The sequence below is a fragment of the Euleptes europaea genome, chromosome 8, assembly GCF_029931775.1.
Source record: "Euleptes europaea isolate rEulEur1 chromosome 8, rEulEur1.hap1, whole genome shotgun sequence".
In the NCBI taxonomy this organism is placed as follows: Eukaryota; Metazoa; Chordata; class Lepidosauria; order Squamata; family Sphaerodactylidae; genus Euleptes; species Euleptes europaea.
In genome coordinates, this window is record NC_079319.1 from 44,613,757 (window position 1) to 44,636,319 (window position 22,563).

Here is a 22,563-nt window from a genome sequence, read left to right on the forward strand (position 1 = left end):
AATACATGAAAAACCAGCTATTGGTGAAATCGGTATTATATATGCCAACTGGTTGTTTTAAGAGCTCCATATTTGGAGATGGCCAACTGAACTTATACTCTTCATTGAAAACCCACTGCAAGACTAACAGCTTCCCCCGAAGAAGCCTCTTGGGCAAAAGGCATATGGAATGTTATCTGAGTAATAAAATATATTTCCCCCTATTTTTCACCATCAGTCTTGGCCAAATTTTTAATCTCTTGGACATGTGTAAGCATATCCAATATAATGGACCCTTAGAGCAAATGCACCTTGCCATCTTCTGTGTGGTAGAAGATGAACATTAAGATCATACTGTAGCAATAAACAATTCAGATGTGTCCATTCTCTGTGAAGGTCCTTTTTGTCGATATCTGTCCTTTGCTAGCAAGACAGATCCTTCCAGGCAAAAGTTGGGGAATCTTAGAGAGCCAGCGTGGTGTAGTGGATAAGAGTGGTGGTTTGGAGTGGTGAAGTCTGATCTGGAGAACTGGGTTTGATTCCCCACTCCTCCACATGAAGGCTGCTGGGTGACCTTGGGCCAGACATAGTTCTCTCAGAACTCTCTCAGCCTCACCTACCTCACAGGGTGTCTGTTGCGGGGAGGGGAAGGGAAGGTAATTGTAAGCCAGTTTGATTCTCTCTTAAGTGGCAGAGAAAGTTGACATATAAAAACCAACTCTTCTTCTTCTTCTTGAATTGAATTTGCATATTGAGCTTCCGTCCAGAAATGGGCAGGAGCTCTGAGTAATTAACCACATTGTTATATATAAAGCCCCTTATATAAAGCCCCTTGTTTAATACTTGGCATCTCTACCTAAAGGATTTCTGGTGACATTGCTAGGACTTCTGGTAGAAACCTTAGACAGGGTCAAGCTGCCAGGGCTATATGAACCTTCGGCCAACATCACATAGCAGCTTCTTGAATATTTCATGCAATAACTGTACTTGTCCTTAAGCATATTTATGTGTTTTTAAAGGGGTTGCTGTCTCATATCTCTATTCTAAACAATCAGGTTGGTGCATTCGCCCTTGATCAAAGTCACAACGTTCTCTCACTGGTTCCACAAAGTTATGCTGTGTGATGCTGCACTGGAAAAGGAAGTGGACCATCCCACCCAAGTGTTAATTTGTTGGCCCAACAGATTTTAGCATCTTCAAGCCTTACCTTTTGTCTCTGTGGGTTTCATTTCAGTATCCAGAATAAAAACAAAAAATTATTGAGCAGCCTAACAGTATATTTTAACTACTTTCCCATCAAAAGTCTGCTCATAACTAATACTGAAATAATGAGTTACACTGTCCCCCGATTCATAAAAAAATCTTCTCCCTTTTTATGAGTCTCAGATTACCCAATAACCTTGACAGTTGAACCAGTGTTCCATGACAACAAGCAGACCATTGATAAATAGCAACAAAACTATTAGCAGTTGAATTTATGAGATGGGTAATAGAGGAGCTAAATTATAGGCTTACTGTTTGACAAACTACAGCTTGACATATCTTTGCAAATGTGTGTGCATGCATCTCAGAGAGGAAAAAAACTTTTCAAACATCCTGATCCCTTATATATTTATTTTATTGATATCTGACTTTTTTTACCAAGTCCTCAAAGCAGTAGGATTGTGTAGTTTGATCGAAACCCAAACCAACCAATCAAAACCCAAACCAAATACAACCCATTCTTTAATGTCTTTATAATAACTAACCAAAATCCATTCCTCTAAGCTGGTAAGCATGAGAAACTGGTACGTATATGCTTCATTTCACTGTAACAGTACCTTGTGGTCTCGACATAATAGAGGCCAAAAAAAAGCTCCTATTCCATGTCCAATCAGGAATTGGAGCAAAAAAAGTTCTCACTCAACCCATTCTGGCAACCGTGAACTGCCAGTGTTGGGCAGGTGTGCTAATTTAAAGTGAGCCACGGAAATGGCACTTGTATAAATGTGGGCTGCACCAGCCTCTGATGAATGAGCCTGCATGAAGCCTGAATGGCTAACCCACCCGTCTCATCTGTGTGTCAGGATTCTTTCCTTCCAAGAGATGGAGTTAAAACTGCTACTTTCTACATACAGTGGACTGTGGAATAGTGTTAAGTAGAAAGTAGGAACCCCATGGCGAAGAGTAGTAAACTGCAGTACTGCAGTCAGAACTCTGCTCACGACTTGAGTCCAAAGTTCGATCTCAACGGAAGACAGTTTCAGGTAGCCATCACAAGGTTGATTCAGCCTTTTGAGGTCGGTAAAATGAGTACCCAGCTAGCTGGGGGTAAAGTGTAGACAACTGGGGAAGGCAATGACAACCCCCCATAAAAACATAGTCCTCCTAGTAAATGTCATGATGTGACATCACCCCATGGGTCCGTAATGACCCAGTGCTTGCACAGGGGACTACCTTTACTTTTACCCAGAAAGTCATTACAGTGGGCAGCTATTTGGTCTGCATAGTTGAACAGTAGAGAATACTGGAAAACAGGTATGTGGAACATGGGCATTTTTAGAAAATGTTCCATATTAACTGTGTGTGTAAAGTGCGTCAAGTCACAGCTAACTTATGGTGACCCCTTCTGAGGTTGTCAAGGCAAGAAACTAACAGAGGTGGTTTGCCAGTGCCTTCCTCTGCATAGCAACCCTGGTATTCCTTGGTGGTCTCCCATCCAAATACTAACCAGGGCTGGCCCTGCTAAGCTTCTGAGATCTGACGAGATCGGGCTATATCATGCTGCCTTCCCTCCCTCCATATTAACTACTTATTACTATATGTGCTATATTTTGCTCTATATTAACAAAATCAGTTTTAATAGTGAACTACAAATGTATTTATTTATGCATTTTAATCATTTATGTGCTGCCTCTTCAGAGACCTCTTCAGAAGCGGCTCACAAAATAAAACAATATAGTCATCCCTCCTTCCTGCCCAATGTTTTTGTTTTTATGTCTTTGTATGTATTTTAGCTCTGGTTTAATGATGTGTTTGGGGCTTTGGTTTCAATGGTTTGAAAATGTGATTTTATCATGTATGTTTTGTTAGCCACCTTGGTGGCCCTTGTTAGGGCAGAAAGTCAGAATAGAAATTTTGTGAAATAAATAATCAAACAAACTACTAAACCATTAAAAACCCAGCCAATAAAAGTCGAGGGCAGTAAATAATCAGGGTGTGGGCAGTGCTCATTATGTTACCCTTTTATCATCATCTTGTTACGCTCTCAAAGTTACTGTCAGGAAAGAAAGCATGGCTGGCAAACTATCAAAACTTTTGCCCTTGTTCAAACAGCTACTTTGGTCTGTCTGCCCTTCATATTCCATGCCTTGTAAAATACAAGGGAGGCTATCTGGATTTTTGCCCTAATATATCTATCATGGACTTGGACAATTACAAGACTTCATAAATAAGAATGTGATAACCCCAATCCAGACGTTACAGTGCACATACCAATATATGTTGGGATCTCACAAAAGTAGGGACTGCCTATTAAACATTTGTATGTGTGGGTCAACATTAAAGTACATGTGCAGCCACTCATATGTATACACTGAACCCCAACAGAGTTTTGGATTGCGGCAAAAACAAGTAAAAATATTTAATTACTCCTGTTCCATTTGCAAATCACATGAATTTTTGAAATCAGATTTAACTTCAAAAACTGTTAATATTACTTTCCTTTAAATCTATAGCAATTATTTTTCAGATATATGCTGAGAAGTAATCTTTATGTACAGGATCTGAATCCAGTGTCTTATTTTGAATATAACCGGCTGAGCTAAGAGGCTGAGAAGTGAGCAGAATGTATACATGGAAAATAATTCTAAATTACTTTGGTACTAACTCATATGATTCTTACATGTATGTTGCATATCTTTAAATGTGTACATGTGCATCATTTACTAAAGGGGTGATTACCAGATGGTGGTATTTAGTTTGCAGTAAACAAATTATGTACAAATTACAATGAATTGGAACAGAGCTATTGAAAAGTATCTATTATAGTGATCTCTGGTTGTTAGTGCAGTACTGTAATAAAAGAGGTTTCTATATAAGATGAATACTGGTTGTACTGCAACTTTTAAAGCAGTGCAGATCTTCACATTTGTTTCTGTGACCTTCATATTTGTAATGGTGGTTTGCCAAGAAAATACCTTGCCAAAATTAAAAATTTTAAAGCAAAAACGCTTAAGTTAGTCATATGCTCCCATCCAAAACAATCAGAACTAGAGCCAATTTAGTGCACATAAGTTACCTTGGAAGGATTAATTTATGCCATTCAGCCTCATAATATGTGTAACCAACAGGGAGATGTCTGGAGACAGGGATTTTTGCAAATCTTTCAGCTAGATCAATGAGCCAAATGCAAAATCTAGCAACCAGGGGCATCATGGAGATTTGTGATGCTCCCTGGGGGAGCTGGGGTCCAGCAACCAATGAGTGGATTACATTGATCCATAAATGCAGTTTTTCATCTGTGACAGATATAATATGAATGCTGTTATTCATATGACATAACTGGAAGAGAACCACAGGCAATGAATATCGTTTATACAAAAAGTGTGAAAGTGTAGAAGTTTACAACAAGTGATGTGACTGCTTCAGAACATACAAATAATCGGACATTCCCACCTGAATTATGCTACCCCACTGCAGGTAGTCTCATAAAACTTGCAATTGAGATAGTATTAACTCCCATTTGACTAAAGTGCATACGTTTTGCATAATGTGGTGCAGGACATCTCTACATTGACAGAATATCTATGGTTGAAAAGACACTGTCCATGCTGCCCCCTCCATGATTCCTTTCTGTTATTCTATCTGTAAAGAAACACAACTCAGTTCAGTGGGCCTGTGGGGAGTGGATGCACTGAATGATCCTATCCAACTTCTACTAGTCCTCCAGCAGATTTCAGTTGGCTAGCATACTTAAATCACTCTCTCTCAAAACACTCTAGAAAGAAGGCTGCTGATCATCTAATGAACCCTGGCCCACCATGTCACATCCCATTAGGATTGCCAGGTCCCTCTTCGCCATCGGAGGGAGGTTTTGGGGTGGAGCCTGAGGAGGGCAGGAGGAGGGATTTCAATGGGGAGAGGAGGGACTTCAATGCCATAGAGTCCAATTGCCAAAGCGGCCATTTTCTCCAGGTGAACTGATCTCTATCGGCTGGATATCAGTTGAAATAGCAGGAGATCTTCTGCTACTACCTAGAGGTTAAACCTGAATCAATTGATACGTGGGCTGAGTAAACACTAGTTGACAAGACGAGCAGCAATGCTCATAAACTTAATAAACTTAATATAACTTAAAAATGCTCACACGCCAAAGAATTAAAGATATAACCAAGGTAGGTACTAATCATATGTTAATAGTCCAATAGGTTACAAAAATACAGCGTCTCAATGCCCGGTTACTTCACCATTTCTTTTTTAACAGGTTACAAAATTGGCAACCCTATGTCTCATGGAATCCAGGGACGCTTTTTATTCAACCACCCTCATGGTGATTATAACATAAAACGTTACTGGGACATTGATTAGAACAGTCCCTCATTCATGCTCAAATATTTGACTTGTTTTAAAGTCTAAAGATCTAGCCTACATGATTTAGAAGTGAAGAAGTGAGCTGTGACTCACGAAAGCTCATATCCTGCCAGAAATTTTGTTAGTCTTTAAGGTGCTACTGGACTCTTGCTCTTTTCTACTGCTACAGACAGACTAACATTGCTACCCATCATGATTTAGAAATGTTAAACTATTATTTAGTTAGGTGCTTTGTGTTTTACTGTGACATTATGCCATATTATACCTATAGTCTTATGGTTAAGATTTTTTCCCCAAATTGAATGGCTGCACTAGAATACAAGGCTGATACAAGAACACTGCTTGCATAGATATGGGCTTAAATCCAACTATATTTACAAAGGGGAGAATTTGGTCTACATGGATGTATGTGTGTACTTATATAGCGTTCAGTATTACTGAACTATTAAAATATACTTTATATGCTGTTTGTATATTCAAGTTCTTAAAATCTTTATCTTGTTCTTATACCTGTGGGGCAAGTCAAAAGTCTGATCATTTTACAGATGCCAAGGGCAATCTTTGAATTTATAGCTGAGGTATAAATTAATACCAGGTCTCTCAGGTCCTAGTATACTCTGTTCATTGGACCATGTTGTAACAACTATGCAGCTATTCTATTCTACTAATTATTCAGTGAGCAAACAATATCTACCAACATTATGTTCCTATTGAATAGGTCAACAACACAAAAGGTAAAAAGATATAGAAATATAGCTTTGAATTGAAAGTTCAGTTTTATCCATCTAAGTTATGTATAAAGCCCCATCCATGTACGCACAAAGTTGAGAAATAGAAACAAAGTGCTCAGACTGATATTCTCCAACCATAACCATCTGAGCATAACAGACAAACTTGACATATGTAACTGCTAGTGTAATTTTCACATTAGCTCTTTTTAGGGATTACCAAACCACTGTAAATCTTTTCTTATCCCTTCCTGGATGGATATAGTCTAGCCCAGAACATTGTTTAGATTAACATATGTTTACTCAAGATTAAGGATGATTTGAAGCTTTTTTTTTTAGACTCAGACTTTTCATGACAATGAAAGAAAGAACAATTTGATGGAGTCTGTGTTTTGCTCTTTAGCTCCACACTCACACACAAAATACCCAACTGTCTGATCATATTAGCTCCATTTTTTTTAGCTCCATTTTTATCTTGTCTCGGGAGTAAGAAAGTCTGTGTAACTTATTTACTTTTCATTTTGTTGCATTACTAATGCTTTTGCACAAATGCAGTGCCTACAAAAGTTCCATGGCTAAGAAGAGAAAAGCTGAAGAGCAGATTTCGGGAGTTCCTGTCAACAAACGAAAGTCTCTGTTAATGAAGCCCCGTCACTACAGTCCCAGTGTGGAAGGCAAAGGGGAAAATGAAGACAATATAGAACTGCAAGATGACAACAGCCTCATCAAAGCAGGTATATCAAGGACAATTGGCTTCCCCAGTCATCTCCATGGGTGCAGCCCAGTAGAGGTTACAGTTATTTGGCCTTGTGTGAAAGTATTTGCATGTTGAAACTGTGTGCATGTTGAAATTGAGAAAGAAACATAACTGTGTAAATGCAACTATCTCATACATCATCCCTTTCTGAGCCCAGCAAGTGAGTCAAAAAGAAGTGTTATGTAGGTCAGCCATTGCTTATTGAGAAGGGCTTAGTTTAATCATCCAAACCAAGTCAAACTGTCAACCAGGGATTCTTCTGAACTCTTCCTTTCTAGCTCTCGCATTTCTGTCTTACCCATCCTCTAAGGAGTCATGATTGTCTCTTCCTCCATTTTATCCTCACAATAACTTGGTGAGGGTGGTTAGTTTGAGAGACAATCGCTGCATTGGCAGGACCAGTGCTGAGTGGAAATGTGGACCAGCTCTCCCTTGTCTTAATCCAACACTCTAAGCTACTATACCACACTGGCTATTAAGTGTATGGGTCAATGAGTAAAACTACCTATGCATACAGAAGTCCTTCTGTCCCAGGTAAATGAAAGAGTCAGAAAGTCTTCCTTTATTACAGGCTGTCTCTCTAAGGGCTTAACTAGACAAGACACTGTAAGAGTTGTGGATTTGTTCAAGTATATTTCAGCTCTGCTCATGGCAGGACATACTAATATGGTGTTGGATGGGAACTCATATAATTGTGGAAGTGTTAGCATTGTTCCATGTTCTCAGGTTTGCAGCTACCAATATTACCACCATTGATGTCACACCCTGTTGTGGTGTGATGTGGGTGAGCGGAAGCGGGACAAATTAATCAGATTTCATGCCATTGCTTGCTGAGGGCTTGTTTTATCTCAAGGATGTAGTAATTCCTTTCTGGGGGCCCTGAATCTGGTTTTGTGTGGGAGAAACATGTATTCCTCTACAGAATTTGTGGTATGTTTGCCCTCTGCTGAGATATCAGCAATAGAACAGAGCCTCCCAGTGCTAACAACTTGACAGGGAAAGACTTATTGATATAAGTCTAATAAATTACTTGTCAGCAATGCTGATTCTATGAACTTAGACAGTCCATGAGAGGGAGGGCATCTTGGCCATCTTCTGGGCACTGGGGTGTGTGGGGGAGGCAGTGTAAATTTCCTGCATTGTGCAGGGGGTTGGACTAGATGACCTTGGTGGTCCCTTCCAACTCTATGATTCTATGATTCTAAATAAATAAATAAACATTGGGTTGTATCTCTAAGCAGAATATATTATTTGAATATAATGAATATAGCTACTTGTATTTAATTGAAAGACATACCTCTAATAAATGGGAAAAATCTAATAATGAAATCTTCTGCATCATATACACCCTGGTGAAGAGCCTGCAAAGACACGAAATACAAACCGTGATTTACCTATATTGCCTAACACAGCTGTTAGCAATCTGGAACTGATCTACTTGCACCACTCAGAAAGCACTGCACATTTTTGCTCACAGCCGACTCAAGAAAGTAATCCATGATGGTGCAACTTCTAAAAATAAAGTTGCACTAGCACTTTCAAGCCGAGCAACAAAAGAAGAATTCACTGTAAATAGTTCAAAAGGCCATTTCTTTTGGTATGGGTCCAGTTTCCTGAAGGAAAATCATAAGAATTAATAAATATTTTCTTTTAATGTATAACAAACAGTTGAACCAGACAATTATGTAAACTGGAAATGACCCAAAATGCTAACAGTTTGGCAGCCGTAAAGTGAAATGCATTGTGGTGGCACATGTGCATTTGTGTCCTCCTCCTCCCTTCCACAATAATCTGCACTTAATAGGAATATTTTAAACTATGTAACTAAGCAACAGAGGTAATTGTTGCTTTCTAGAGCTTTTGTTAGGCACTCCACCATAGCCCAAATATGCATAATTAGGTATAATGTCTATAAATCATTATTGTACACATGTGGGTAGTTAAGTGGATTGAGAGAATAGTTCAATGAATTGGACATATTCGCTGAAAATGCTTTTTATTTGTTTTCGGTAGTTGATAATACTTTGAAATTATCATAACCCTTTACACTTTCTCTTAATAGCTCACTGTGGTTGAGAGAAAACTTCATTTGCATTTTTAGATGATATTTAATTTATTATTTAAACCTGGAGTTGGGCTGACATAGATTTTTGCAAAGGATCAGACCATCTTCTCCTTTATTTTAAGCTTGTTTATCTCATTTTTTTCCTCTAGGAAGTAAAATGTGGAACGTTCCAGTTTATGTTGAATACATCCCAACAAAAGAATGCACCCTATAATCAGCATTATTGAAGGGGCCAGTGTTGTGGCTAAATTCTTCCCTTCATCCAAAAATGCTTTTAGTTACTATGGTAATATTTACTTGATCCTGGCAGACCAGTGTTGATTTTAGGGAGATAATTACCAGAAAGGAAGATGATGGAGATGTATTTTTGAGTGTCCTTGTCAGAAAAGAAAATGTTTAGAAAAAAATTAAATGAGACACAAAAGGGTTTATTGTCTTTCATCATTTGACACCCTTTCCTGTAGCCTTTACTACCTACTGTTTCCTGCTGTGATTTCACAGAAAAAGAATGTTTCTTAAACACAGGATTCACATGTCTTTCCCAGTCCTTTAGGAAATCTATTCAATTCATTACCCCAAAAAATCTGCTTTCCCCCTTGCAATCTAATGTACTCTTTAGTGCTGTAACTGCTATGGCTATTTGGAACTTGCTAACTATTCTGTTTTCATAATTAAGGTATTTCATTAAACCAAGAATGACCCAAAGTATCCATTTTGTAAATTTCTATGGAATACAAATCCTTACTATTGATAAAGCACTATCAGTCTTCAAAGCACATAACAATAATTTCAGCGGCCTTATAAGGCAGACCACTGTTATCATCTCTATATTGAAATGTGAGGGTAGGTAAGCTGATGCTGAGTGATTGTGGTTTACCTTTGGCCCAGATGAGATTTGAAGCAGATCACAGCTCATTCTCTTGGCTACAACAAAGGGAAATGAATAATGCTTCCAAGAAACAACTCAGTATACCCCCCATGAACAGCAGGCCTTTTTCTGACTTCACAGCACAGTCATTTTTGCACTGCAGCCCACCTACTCTTCCTCCTTCCCTGTGTACTGTGGTGTCGCCCGGAGCTCAGGCAAATGGAGACTGTGTATTTGCTACTCAGTGTGAAAGCCTGACTTCAATATAAAGTGCTAATAGGTGCAATGCAGCCTTATTCTGCCATGGTAGAACTGTTCAGTACTTTCAAGGATGTCAGCTGTTCCTGGCTCCATTAAGGAATTGATCATAGTGTACCAATTTGTTTCACTGCCATTGTGCTATAGCAATCACTCACCTCCTGGATTGACCTGTCCACACAGGAAAACGATAACACAATATGTGACTAATGTGTGGATGCAACTATTACATTACAAAACATGCATGGGCAAAGCACCCCCCCCCAGTAATACTTAAATTAACACACCATTAAGCACAAACCTTAAACATGTGATGAAGCAGACATGTGCTTGTTCAGGCATGAACCATACTCCCATGTGAATCACACTGACTGAAGTGAGATCACATTGCATGGATCTGCTTTGTGTGTATTTACAACATAACAGGTTGGTTGTTTAATTGACCTTTGTAATTAAAAAAAAAGATATAATATACTATAGAATTATATTGTGTCAATATGATTCCTGATGTAGTATGTCCATGAAAGAGATCTTGACCAAACAGTAAATCTGGTTTCACATCATTTACACTAGAGCAGCCTCACTGATGTAAACATGGCTAAGTTATAAATAAGTGGATTGTGGTTAATGTTTGTCTGTAGAAGTACTTTATTTTAATTTTGTGCTTTCTCTCTCCCCACCCCCCATACCTCATACAGAAGAAAACATTACAACACCAGCCAATACTAGCCCTAATTTGGATGTGCAAGAAAATGTTCATCAAAAGGACAATTATACTAGCTACCAGGACCTCATGTCCAAATCTTTAATTAGCTTTGAAAAAATAGCAAACGATGCACCAAATCACCCAGAGAATGACAAACTAAAGGACAGTAGCTGCCAGTCCTTAAAAATCAAGAATAACAATGTTGATGAATGCTACATGATTAACTCATCAGCAGGAAACGATAGAATTGGTGTTTCTGATTCACAGTACTGTTCCTCTGAGGATAATGAAAGCAGCTCTGAAATTCTGGACAATGAATGGGATAGTTCCTCCAACTTCTCCGAAGAGACAAGCTTAAAACTTCCATTAAATAAAGAATATCTTGTAGGATGTAATCAGCAAGATGTCCTAAAAGCACCAGGAATCAAAAGTGAAGGGACAGATTTTGAGAACTCTGAATTGGTTTGTGATTCAGAAACAGGGCTGCGAGAATCACGAGAGTCCCATGTCGAAATGTTCAGCAGCAGAATTCAGAATCCATTTCCAGACAGCGAGGAAGACGAGTGCCTGTCAGAAAACACAGAACTGTCCTTCGACCTGGACAAAACGAAGCAAAACTTGAGTTTGTTAGAACAAGCAATAGCCCTGCAGGCAGAGCAGGGTCACGTCTTTCATAGCACTTACAAGGAGCTGGACAGGTTCTTCTTAGAGCATCTTACTGTTACAGGTGAAAGAAGACAAGCCAGATTAATTGACCTCGGTGGGAGACCAATTTATAATAACAAACGTGAGTTTGCTTTATTTGCTTATAGAAGCTTGCACATTTATTTAAACATCTGGTGATAACTTACTCTTAAATTTCATGGTGAAAGTGTTTTGCATTTTAACTGTCAGCTTAGCAAATTGAGTACTGTATTGTATGGTCAATTGTGGGCTTCCAGGAAATACTATGGTCAATTGTAGGCTTCTAGGAAATGCTTCTATGGCTCCTGCACGGCACATTTCCCATGGAAAACTGTGACTCTCCTTCAAGCCTGTGTCAGTGTCACTTCTAATGATTTTGTTGGGTGTAGCATTGCATCCCATGTCACCAGCAGTTGGATTGGGCCCTTGCAGGTTTGCTAACTGTGGAAGACAGTGAAAGGAAATAATATTTTTACTACCCTGACTTCAGTGGAAGCAAGAAATATTCTATTGGCTTCTATTGGGAGTGAGCAAGGCGTTTCATATTGCCATGAGTTGCAGTGATATAAAAAGGTATGGTGATATAAAAATGGGTTGGGTCCAGCTAGATTGTCACTCAAACTCACACAATTTCCTTCATTATTACAGCCCCAAATACCATATGGCTTTTGTCCATACAGGTCCCATGATCCCAGCACAGCATTTTTGGTGGTCAAAGAGAACTTCATCCTCCCTTTTTCCACAGCAAAAAAGCTGGTTGGATCCAGCCCCTGGTGTGTGGACACGTGCTTTTGGTTGAAAATATCAGTGGGTTTTTATCACCTCCCCCATCCCAAAATAACAATGGAACCAATAGCAGCTCCATGGGTAGGGTTGCCAACCTCTAGGTACTAGCTGGAGATCTCCTGCTATTACAGCTGATCTCCAGCCGATAGAGATCAGTTCAAATGGAGAAAATGGTCACTTTGGCCATTGGACTCTATGGCACTGAATTCCCTCCCCTCCCCAAACCCCACCCTCCTCAGGCTCCACCCCAAAAACCTCCCACTGGTGGCGAAGACAGACCTTGCAAGACCATCCATGGGGTGGCTGGCAGATATGGAAACAGCAGCGGAAAGGCTAAAGCTGCTTCTCCCTGCCTGATTTGGTAGCAGCAGAAGAAGAAACAGCTGGTGTGCCACTGGGAGGCCAATGTCTCCCATTACATGTGTGATGCAAAGGCTTTGTGTTGTTACTTAACAAACATGAGAGGACTTCCTAATGTGTAGGTGAAGCTTTAACTCAGGACTTCCAGATGCAGGGACAAGGGTGACAGTGGGGCTGAGGGAGACCCAGAAGGCTCTAGTGAGAGGTTGGAGATGAATTGTCTCCACTCAGCTCAGTCAAGCGTCATTGTGACTGTATATTCATCTGTGGGTTTGGTAATAAACCCATGTGTTTGCAAGCTCCTTGCTTGGTCTTGTATTATCTAAAAATATCATGGTCGGTGAACTGGCTCCAAGCATACGCAGATCCTTATGGCTTCACTGCTCTAATAACTATATCACATGGTTCATATTCAGGAAAACCAGTATACACATACAATAACTGATAAGCATTGACAAAATGATAGATTGTTCCATTGTAATAAATGTATGCCGAGTTCTCATTTTCTCTGGTTATGGTAGTTGGTCTCTGTTTTCTGCTACCTGCCTCTAGAAAATTGCTACCAATATGTTGCCTTTGGTTGGAAATGTTAGATACCTTTTAAAATGATGTATAACAGAATTCTTGAGGCTTCACCCCTTCCCTCAGTTCTCTAGAAGTAAAATCTCTGAATAAAAAATTGATTATTGTTATGCATGGGCCTATTGCATTTGCATGTCACACACACACACACAGAGAGAAACAAAAGGCCAGTGTAGTGTTCCACTCTCCCCTTCCATTCCTCCATAACCCATTTAGTAAAAGTCACTGCACATTTTTGAACTATGACTTCTTTATAACTAAAACAGCCAGAACTATTGTGAAATTAAATGTTCTACTGAACATTGTTAAAATTTAAAAGAAGAAAATTGTTATGGGCTGTTTGCTGATATATCCTTCATTAGATGTTCAGTGCTGGACAAACAAGGATAGAATAAATTAATGCAAAGTACAGCAGGCAGAAAAAGAGATTTCAGAAATGTGCAAGGAGGTGCATACTTCTGGATATAATCCACATTCCCCAAAACTAAAATTTCCAGTTAGAGATTTAATGTCCCATACATTTTTGTCCCATACATTTTTGTTCATTCAAGGATGGTTCTAGTTTGATGGTTTGTGATGCAAATGTTATTGCCACCACACATTTTAATACAAAATCTTACAATAAGTGTATAATGCAGAATTTTAAAAGATTCCTGGTATTTCAACTTTAAAACTGACCAAAAATTGCTTCTGTTATTCCTTCATCCTGTGTCTTAAAACTAGTTGGCATGGTATAACACAATGTTCAGGCAACGTCTTCGTTTCATTTTTTCTGCAGACTTGCCTAGGCCTGAAAAGAGGGAGACGAAATGTCCCATCCCAGGATGTGATGGCACAGGACATGTCACTGGATTGTATCCACACCATCGTAGTCTTTCTGGCTGTCCACATAAAGTTAGAGTGCCACTGGAAAGTAAGTGTCATTTCTTCAGTACATAAATGCACATTGTGGCAAAACTCCATCATGAGTTGGATATAGCGATCTGTCAGCAGAAGGTGCTGAAGATTTCAGATCTTTCCCATAGTGCCTCCTGGCAGTCTTTTCTGACTCCTGGAAAGTTTAACCCCAGGGTTGCAGGACCCAAATGGTCTAATCTGGATGTGGTTCAAGAGGCTACAGTGGATGGGGGGGGGGGGAGATCAAAAGTACAAGCAATTATTCACACTTCTGTTCCTCAGCAGGTTGTCCATGGAGTCACATGAGTCTTGTTGAGCCTTTTGCCCCTTTTGCTTTTGCAAGTCTGCTGATGTAACCTGCTTCTTACATCAGGTTGTGCAGACGACTGTGGGAAGAGAGGAAACTTTCACCCCCTTTCCCCTCCCTACTACAGCCTCCCTACCTGTATCTACTAGTCCTCTCTCTGAGAATAAACTTCCCTCAAGTTGGAAATTGCTGTTGTTGGGAGGGAAATGTGGGGAAGATCCATGATCCTTGCATCCCTAGAATGGTGGATTCAGACTTAAGTGGAGTTTCGCTAAGATGGTTGGCACTACTGCACCCCATTTCTTTCGTTTGATCTTTCAATAGCATGGCTGCACTGCTGTATGAATTAATGCCATTTGGTTGAGGCCGACTTTTACGTGGTATCTCGCATGCAATTTATTTTCTCTAGAAGCCCCACTGTTTCTTAGTAGTAGTAGCAGCAGAAATATATTCTCTGACTAGTATCAAGCAGCACTCTTCAAAACACAAATATTTCCTTTAAATTAATTTCACTGTTGCTATTGTCAACAGTTGGATGGCATGTTACATTTACTGAGAAGTAAGGTTCCTTGGCCCTGACCTGGATGGCCCAGGCTAGCCTGATCTCGTCAGATCTCAGAAGCTAAGCAGGGTTGGCCTTGGTTAGTAATTGGATGGGAGACCACCAAGGAAGGAATACCAGAGTTGCTGTGCAGAGGAAGGCACTGGCAAACCACCTCTGTTAGTCTCTTGCCATGAAAACCCCCCAAAAGGGGTCGCCATAAGTTGGCTGCGACTTGACGGCACTTTACACACACACACACATACACACACACACACACACACAAGGTTCCTTGAGGTCAATGAAACTTACTACCACTAAAATGTGTCTTGAATCGGGTTCTAAGTTGGCTAAAATCCAAATATTTCAGTTAGCTAGGTTGTATGTCACAACCTGTTTATATAGAGAATTCCATCACATTCTTAACAGCGGTAGTTCACTCCAGCATGAAGTCCTTCCTTTTGATATGTATAGATATACTAAAGTGAACAACAGTCGTTTACTCTCCATTGTATTTGCAGGACAGATAGAAATGTAGTTTACTCCTGAAATTACTGCTCGAGTGCACTCATGCTAGTGGGATGGTTGTGTACAATGGTCATCCAGGGACAAAATCTTCTGAGTTCTTGTTGGATTCTGATTTGTTTACATGTTGGATGAGTGAATCAGAGGTTAATCAGAGATTAAAGAGGTTTGGCAGTGAACTAGCAAAACTGGCAAGCTCAACGTTTCTCTTTTCCCCCAAATAACACCTTAAGATCACAAGATTTAAAAAACTTCTTAATCTTGATAGTGTGAACAAACATATTTTTTCTAACAACAACAATAAAACTATTTGAAACCAGGAATTATGTATGTGTTGTGTGCCGTCAAGTGGCTTCTGACTTAGGGCAGCCCGCCCCTATCATAAATAGCCTTGCTCAGGTCTTCCAGACTGAGGGCTGTTGCTTCCTTGACTGAATCAATCCATCTCAACTCTGGTCTTCCTCTTTTCCTGCTGCCTTCAACTTTTCCTAGTGTTATTGTCTTTTCCAGTGAGTTTTGTCTTCTCATAATGTGACCAAAGCACGATAGCCTCAGTTTAGCTGATGAATGTTGGGTAGGTATTTATACCATTCTTTTCTTCTTTTTATTCAGTCCTTGCCATGCATGAAAATGTTCTGAAGTGTCCTACTCCTGGATGTACAGGAAGAGGACATGTCAACAGCAACCGCAATACTCACAGAAGGTAATCCTACATACTCTGGTCTCGTTTATTTAAAGCGTGAAGAATTTCCTTTTCATCAGTCACTCAGTACCGGAGGTAAAACAATGGCAGCATATAACACTTTGCTACCACAAGGAAACCTTCCTTGCACCCAAATAAATGGTATACTCTATTCAACAAGAATTAATTCATTTAGAACACAATCCCACCAATATGAAGCATGTTTCACACCCAGTGATTTCAACATGAGAGTTGGGCATATGGTTCTGTTACCCACTGAAACATAGAAGTGCTTAAATTGTACGTTCATATATCATTTCAGTTTTCATTTTGTTTTACCTTAACTGTATGTGAAGTCACAGGGATGCAACAAGCAAAGATCACTGAGTCAGTGACAATGAGAAAAAGCTAATGAGAAGTCCAGAGTCCCTGAGAGTAAGGCATGAAAGGAAGCCCAAGAGTAAAAGAGCCAATGCACTGTAGTTGTTAGAGTGCCAGACTAGGATCTGGGACACCCCGGTTCAAATCCCCACTGTGCCATAGAAACTTGCTAGGTGGCATTGGGCTAGTCACTATCTCTCAGCCTAAGTTACCTCACAGGCTTGCTGTGGGGATAAAATGGAGAAGATGATGATTATATGTGTCACTTTGGGTCCCCATTGGGGAGAAAGGTGGGGTATAACTGAAGCAAACAAATAAAAGTAGACTAACTGGATAAGGGGTCACAAGAAGATGTGGAGGGAGCTGTGGGAGAAATGGCCTCAACTGGTTGTGAATGCCTGGGATAGCTATGGAAAGAAACATGGATGGATTTCCACCAGTAGGATGGGTGAGAAGGGCCTGGCTTGTCTGAAACCTATATAACATTGTAAGAAGAGTGAGAGTACATTGCTGGTTTCAAATGAAATAAAGCAGTACTAATAGTTTGATAGGGAAAATATATATCTACATTATCAATTAATCATATGTGGCAAATCTTTTTTAAACAGTCTTTCTGGTTGTCCAATTGCTGCAGCTGAAAAAATGGCAATGTCTCAGGAAAAAAATCAACTTGACTCTCCTAAAGCAGGGCAGTGCCACGATGAAGCTCACAGGTAAGAAATACTGATAACTTATATAGCACAAATATGTGAGTGAAAATGAATTTGTAACTGACGTTTTAGTTTGTAATGCCTTGAAATATTCAATCATGCCGAATGAACTTTACAAAAATCAAGAGAATTAATTCCATAATGTCCTGTAAAAGACAGAGACAGCTCAGACATGTTCTGGATTCAGCATCATGGTCACTGAGTAAATAGACCGCAGTGCCAATTCACACAGCTACTGTTTGGACTTTTTTCAGTCTGTGCAGACGGCTTTATCTTTCCACATGGATTGAATTACAAACTAGCTTTGTGAATCAACTGCTATAACAGGCTGTTTTGCATACCATTAGCCAAAAGGGTGGGGCTAGCCTTTGTGGCAGTGAATCCGCCTAATCAACTACAGCCTTTTCAGATAGTACATCCACATATACAGGGAGCTCAGCACCGCGTATATCTGGGGTTGGGGGCACCTCCCATGTACTCAGCAGCAAGCCCACACCACCCTTCCAAAAATTAGGGGTGGCATCCATTCCCCAGGGCTTAAGCCCCAAGCGGAGGAGGTAAGAAGAGGACCAGGCTGCTGGCTTCAATGGAGGTGGGCAGCACAGCTCTCAAGTAGGGTTGCCAGCTCCGGGTTGGGAATACCTGGAGATTTTGGGGGTGGATCCTGAGGAGGGTGGGGTTTGAGTAGGGGAGGGACATCAATGGAGTATATTGCCATAGAGCCCGCCTTCCAAAGCGGCCATTTTCTCCAGGTGAACTGATCGCTGTCACCGGGAGATCAGCTGTAATAGTGGGAGATCTCCAGCCACCACCTGGAGGTTGGCAACCCTAGCAATAGAGGGGAAAAGGGAATTTTCACCCTTCCCTGTAACTGGCAGAAGGCAGTGGCAGAGGCAGGCAGCACTGTAGTCAATACCATGCAAGTGTGCAGTGGCTGACTGGTCAGCAGCTCCCACTGAGGAGAGTGACCCCAAATGCACACCAAGAGCAGACAGCTAGCCAGACAAGCAGGTGCTTGCAGAGTGCTGTGACTGAGGCCCTTCCCCCACATTCACTATTGTCTCCCACATAGGGTTGCCAGGTCCCTCTTCACCACCAGTGGGACATTTTTGGGGTGGGGCCTGAGGAGGGTGGGATTTGGGGAGGGACTTCATTGCTATAGAGTCCAGTTGCCAAAGTGGCCATTTTCTCCAGGTGAACTGATCTCTATCGGCTGGAGATCAGTTGTAATAGCAGGAGATCTCTTTCTAATACCTGGAGGCTGGCAACCCTACTCCCACAGCTGACAAATAAGGACAGGAATTCCCCTCCCCCCATTGCTCCACATTGGCAGCTGGCAGCACATTGGCAGCTGGCAGCTCATTCCCTTAAAAATGAGACAGATTTCAAGCATACGGGCTACTTTTGGATCTATATGCTTGGCGTTCGTCGGTTCAAGGAAGACCCTAACGGGTTGCCACTGTTTGCGGCAGCCTGGAAGATGATTTCTTCAGCCCCTCAGTTGGCCTCAAGATGGCTGCTGGAATGGACTTGAGCTGTTGGTAAATATAATTGTGAATCCGGCTAGGGCTGCTGCTTACCTGTATCTCAGTTCGCAAGCGGCACTATAAGAACACATGTGCAAAACAAAGCAAATAAGATAAGCCAGTTTAGGACTCATGATCAAAAACAATGTTTTAAAGCCTTTGCAGATGCAGCCATGGGGCCATGGGGAATTTGCCCCCCCCCCCATTGAAGAAAGAAAAGAGAGTTACATTTGAGTGTTTGTTGGCCCAACAAATCTTTAAACTGCTTTAACTGTTGCTTAGTCTTAGGGCACTTTCACACAGCCCAAATAATGCACTTTCAATCTACTTTGAAGGTGGATTTTACTGTGTGAACGGGCAAAATCCACTTGCAAATGATCGTTAAGGTGCGCTGAAAGTGGATTAAAAGTGCATTATTTGGGCTGTGTGAAAGTGCCCTTAGTGTTTTCTGAGTTCTAGGTTCTAAATGTGGGTTAGAGTCAAACCAGAGAAGATGCTGGAAGATCTATGAATGGATCTCCAGTGAGTTTTTATTATTAAATTACATCTGTGCTTCCCCCAATTTGGATCAGGCCATTGCATGGAGGTAGAGGGGTTATTTCTTTCCCTTTGCTGTTTCCCCAAATGCCAGTGCTCCCATGAACTGCTTCTTGCCTCAGTGGGGGAAGCATGCATGTTTCCTGCATATTTTCCTCCAAGTAGAAAAGAGTAGCTTTTGGATGGGAAAGTTAACCCCACAAACACCCCCCCACAGCCCCCCGTTTGGATCAGGAGCTGCCACAGCTGCTATTTAGCAATATAAAATATGGTGGGGATCCATTCCAGCATCCCACTTAGTTTGACCTTCGGTCTCTTATGTCAGTAGGTCTCATTATTTTGTCTTCTTCTTTGTATCTGCAGGACAAACTTAATGAAGCAGCTTGAGTTATCTCAGTACAGCTGCAGATCTGCCCAACCAAGTCCTTCCCCCAGAGCCACTCTTATGAGAGAGAAAGAGAAGTGCGGGAAAGCACCATTTGACTATGCCAGCTTTGATGCCCAAGTCTTTGGCAAACGCACGATGGTGCCAACTGTTCAAGGACAAAAACCCATACAATTCTTTGAGTGTAAGTGAAAGATAGATGCAATTCAGTTTCATTTTTTTTGTGAATAGCACAACTAAACAATACTGATAAACCATAAGAACAGAGCACGTGTTGTTGTGGCCAGCAGATAAAGAGTGTCTTGTGCAAGTTTAGAGGATTGAGTTTAAGATTCCACATGTACATTGAAACGATCACACATACCGTAAACATATACACATCAAGAATCAGTGTACCCAGTACAGGTGATCTATAAGGTCTTCACTAGATTGGTGGGTAGGTGTGTTTTTATTTCAAAAGGCATCCCTATAACAAAAGTGGCAACACCGAACTTGTCCTCCCAGTGCAAAATATGTGGTTCTTGGATGAAAAAAGTCCCACTAAATCAGGATGCTAAATGGTTTAACTTTGTTAGGGTGATGACCCATCCTGGAGAGGCTCATTAATTAGCAAGGCATTGCTAGGGATTGCACTTGGCATCTGGGAACATTGTGTAACATGGGATAACCACCACAGTGCCAGGGCTGAAATGTTGCTATGATGATTGTGTTAGAGCCCCTGTGCCATTACTGCCCATGGCTGCGGGGACACCATAGAGCATCTTCTTGGCATGAAGAAGATCCCAGGTTCAATCCCCGGCATCTCCAGTTAAAAGGGACTAGGCAAGTAGGTGATGTGAAAGACCTCCACCTGAGACCCTGGAGAGCCGCTGCCGGTCTGAGCAGACAATACTGACTTTGATGGACCAAGGGTCTGATTCAGTATAAGACAGCTTCTCGTGTTCATCTGCATGATTCTGAATTCAGTGAATGTTAAGCAGTGTCATGTGGAAATTCTAAATAATGGCTGCTATCCAGAAAGATATGCACATTTGTTCATATCCAGAGGGTTATGCTTGTAAGTTCTCTCTTTGGACTTATATGAGGTCAGAAGGCACTGGCAATTAGGTATACAAGCATTTAATGGGAACATGCTGCTCGAGTTCAGGGAGTGTTTTTAATCAGCTGCTCTCTTTAAATTGTTCTTGCACTTTGTCTCCAAACTAGCGATTGTTGTTTTTTAATGGCAATTTAAAGACATAGTTTGGAAGAAGAACATATAGTGCAAGGGGACCAGGGAGGAAAAATGAGTGCTTGCTTGGAATTCAGCAAAAAATTAATAAACATATAATCTTTGGTGGCTAAAATAAAAAAAATGAAAGCATAGGAAGAATTTACTAATATTAATTATCATATTCAAATCAATAAAAGCAAAAAGACATCTGTAGCAAAGGTTAGCAAAAATGCAGAAAAACAACCATTTGATGAGCCCAGCAGTGTTTAACGTCAGAGTTCATGAATTGCTATTTTTAAACTCTGCCTTAAATAACATTTCTATATCAAACAATAATTACCTGTAACTCATTGAGCTGATTACCTTAGTTCTTTGTTTTCAGTTTAAAATAACCCTTAAGAAATGTTTTATATTAATTTTCCTTGTGAATATGATTTTTTCATGTGTCTGTAATAGACTTTTTAAAATGTAACTGCTAAGAGTCAGGTTTATTTACTGCCAAGAATAAAGGCATTGCTGTGAATGTGAGGCAAACGGTATTTGGTTATGACCTGGCATCATAGCTAAAGCTATGATCATAGCTAAAGCCATGGTCCAATTTTGTTGGATTTTCTATATATTTCCATATAAATTGGAGTTTGCTGTAACTCATTGTGTTTATGTTCGTAAAGTTCACAAATCTATTTCCAAACATCTTATGCGGGCCAAATCCTCTTCATTGTTTATTAATCTATCATTGAATTTAAGCATAAGTATAAAGAAGGTCCTGTGTAAGGAATAAAGCCATAGTAAAGAAAACATCCATAATTTTGTCTTCAGCTGAAAATGTATCACTGAAAATGGATGTTAGTACCTGACTATCAGATTCCAATGGCAAAATGCTGTTTTTGTTCAGTTTTAAGCTTTTAAACAGTAAGTTTCTAGTCAAGAATAGGCTTTCTTTAGTTTATTCTTGACACATTTTATTGTATGGAATGATGAATCTGTAAATCCAATATATTTAATAGAGGGATGGTTGCATACGAGCTATTCTAATCAAATCTCTCTTTAACAGCAAAGCATTTTTCAAATCCAGGGAAATTTTCTAATCGGGTGCCTTGTGCTAGCGCCCACACACAGAGCCCTCGTCATGCCAACTCTTATGGCTACGGTCAATGTAGTGAAGACACCCACATAGCAGCAGCTGCTGCAATCCTGAACCTTTCCACCCACTGCAGGGAAGCAGCAGAGATCCTCTCCAACAAACCACAGAGTCTGTCTGCCAAGGTAGGCTAGTCCAAGAACCTGGAGGGTGTACTAGCTACTGAACTGTGCGAATAAACTGTCTTTCATGTGAGCAATTGCATGCAGTTCTTTCCCTCCCTTTTCCACCTCAAACCAGCACCTCCTTCCTTTCTGCACGTTCTTTTGAAAAGACAGGAATAATTTTGGAGGAAAAGAAACAGAAGAGAAAGGCAAAGCGGTGTGAACAGTCTCTATAATTGGTGTCAAAGTATGGGGGAGGAAAAAAAGGGG

General features: G+C 40.5%; 1 protein-coding gene across 8 annotated transcripts in view; it reads left to right on the forward strand.

Moving 5' to 3' along the window:
- ST18 (ST18 C2H2C-type zinc finger transcription factor) overlaps positions 1-22,563 on the forward strand; it is a 220,013-nt gene that overhangs the window by 153,345 nt on the left and 44,105 nt on the right. For 7 of the 8 annotated variants that reach the window (XM_056854242.1, XM_056854241.1, XM_056854240.1 and 4 more), the window contains 7 exons: positions 6,834-7,012; positions 10,925-11,719; positions 14,123-14,257; positions 16,227-16,317; positions 17,286-17,390; positions 19,814-20,019; positions 22,103-22,314. In XM_056854242.1, coding sequence (XP_056710220.1) covers positions 6,834-7,012; positions 10,925-11,719; positions 14,123-14,257; positions 16,227-16,317; positions 17,286-17,390; positions 19,814-20,019; positions 22,103-22,314 — 1,723 coding nt within the window. The remainder of the gene's footprint in view (positions 1-6,833; positions 7,013-10,924; positions 11,720-14,122; positions 14,258-16,226; positions 16,318-17,285; positions 17,391-19,813; positions 20,020-22,102; positions 22,315-22,563) is intronic. The other variant, XM_056854238.1, reaches the window with a different exon arrangement.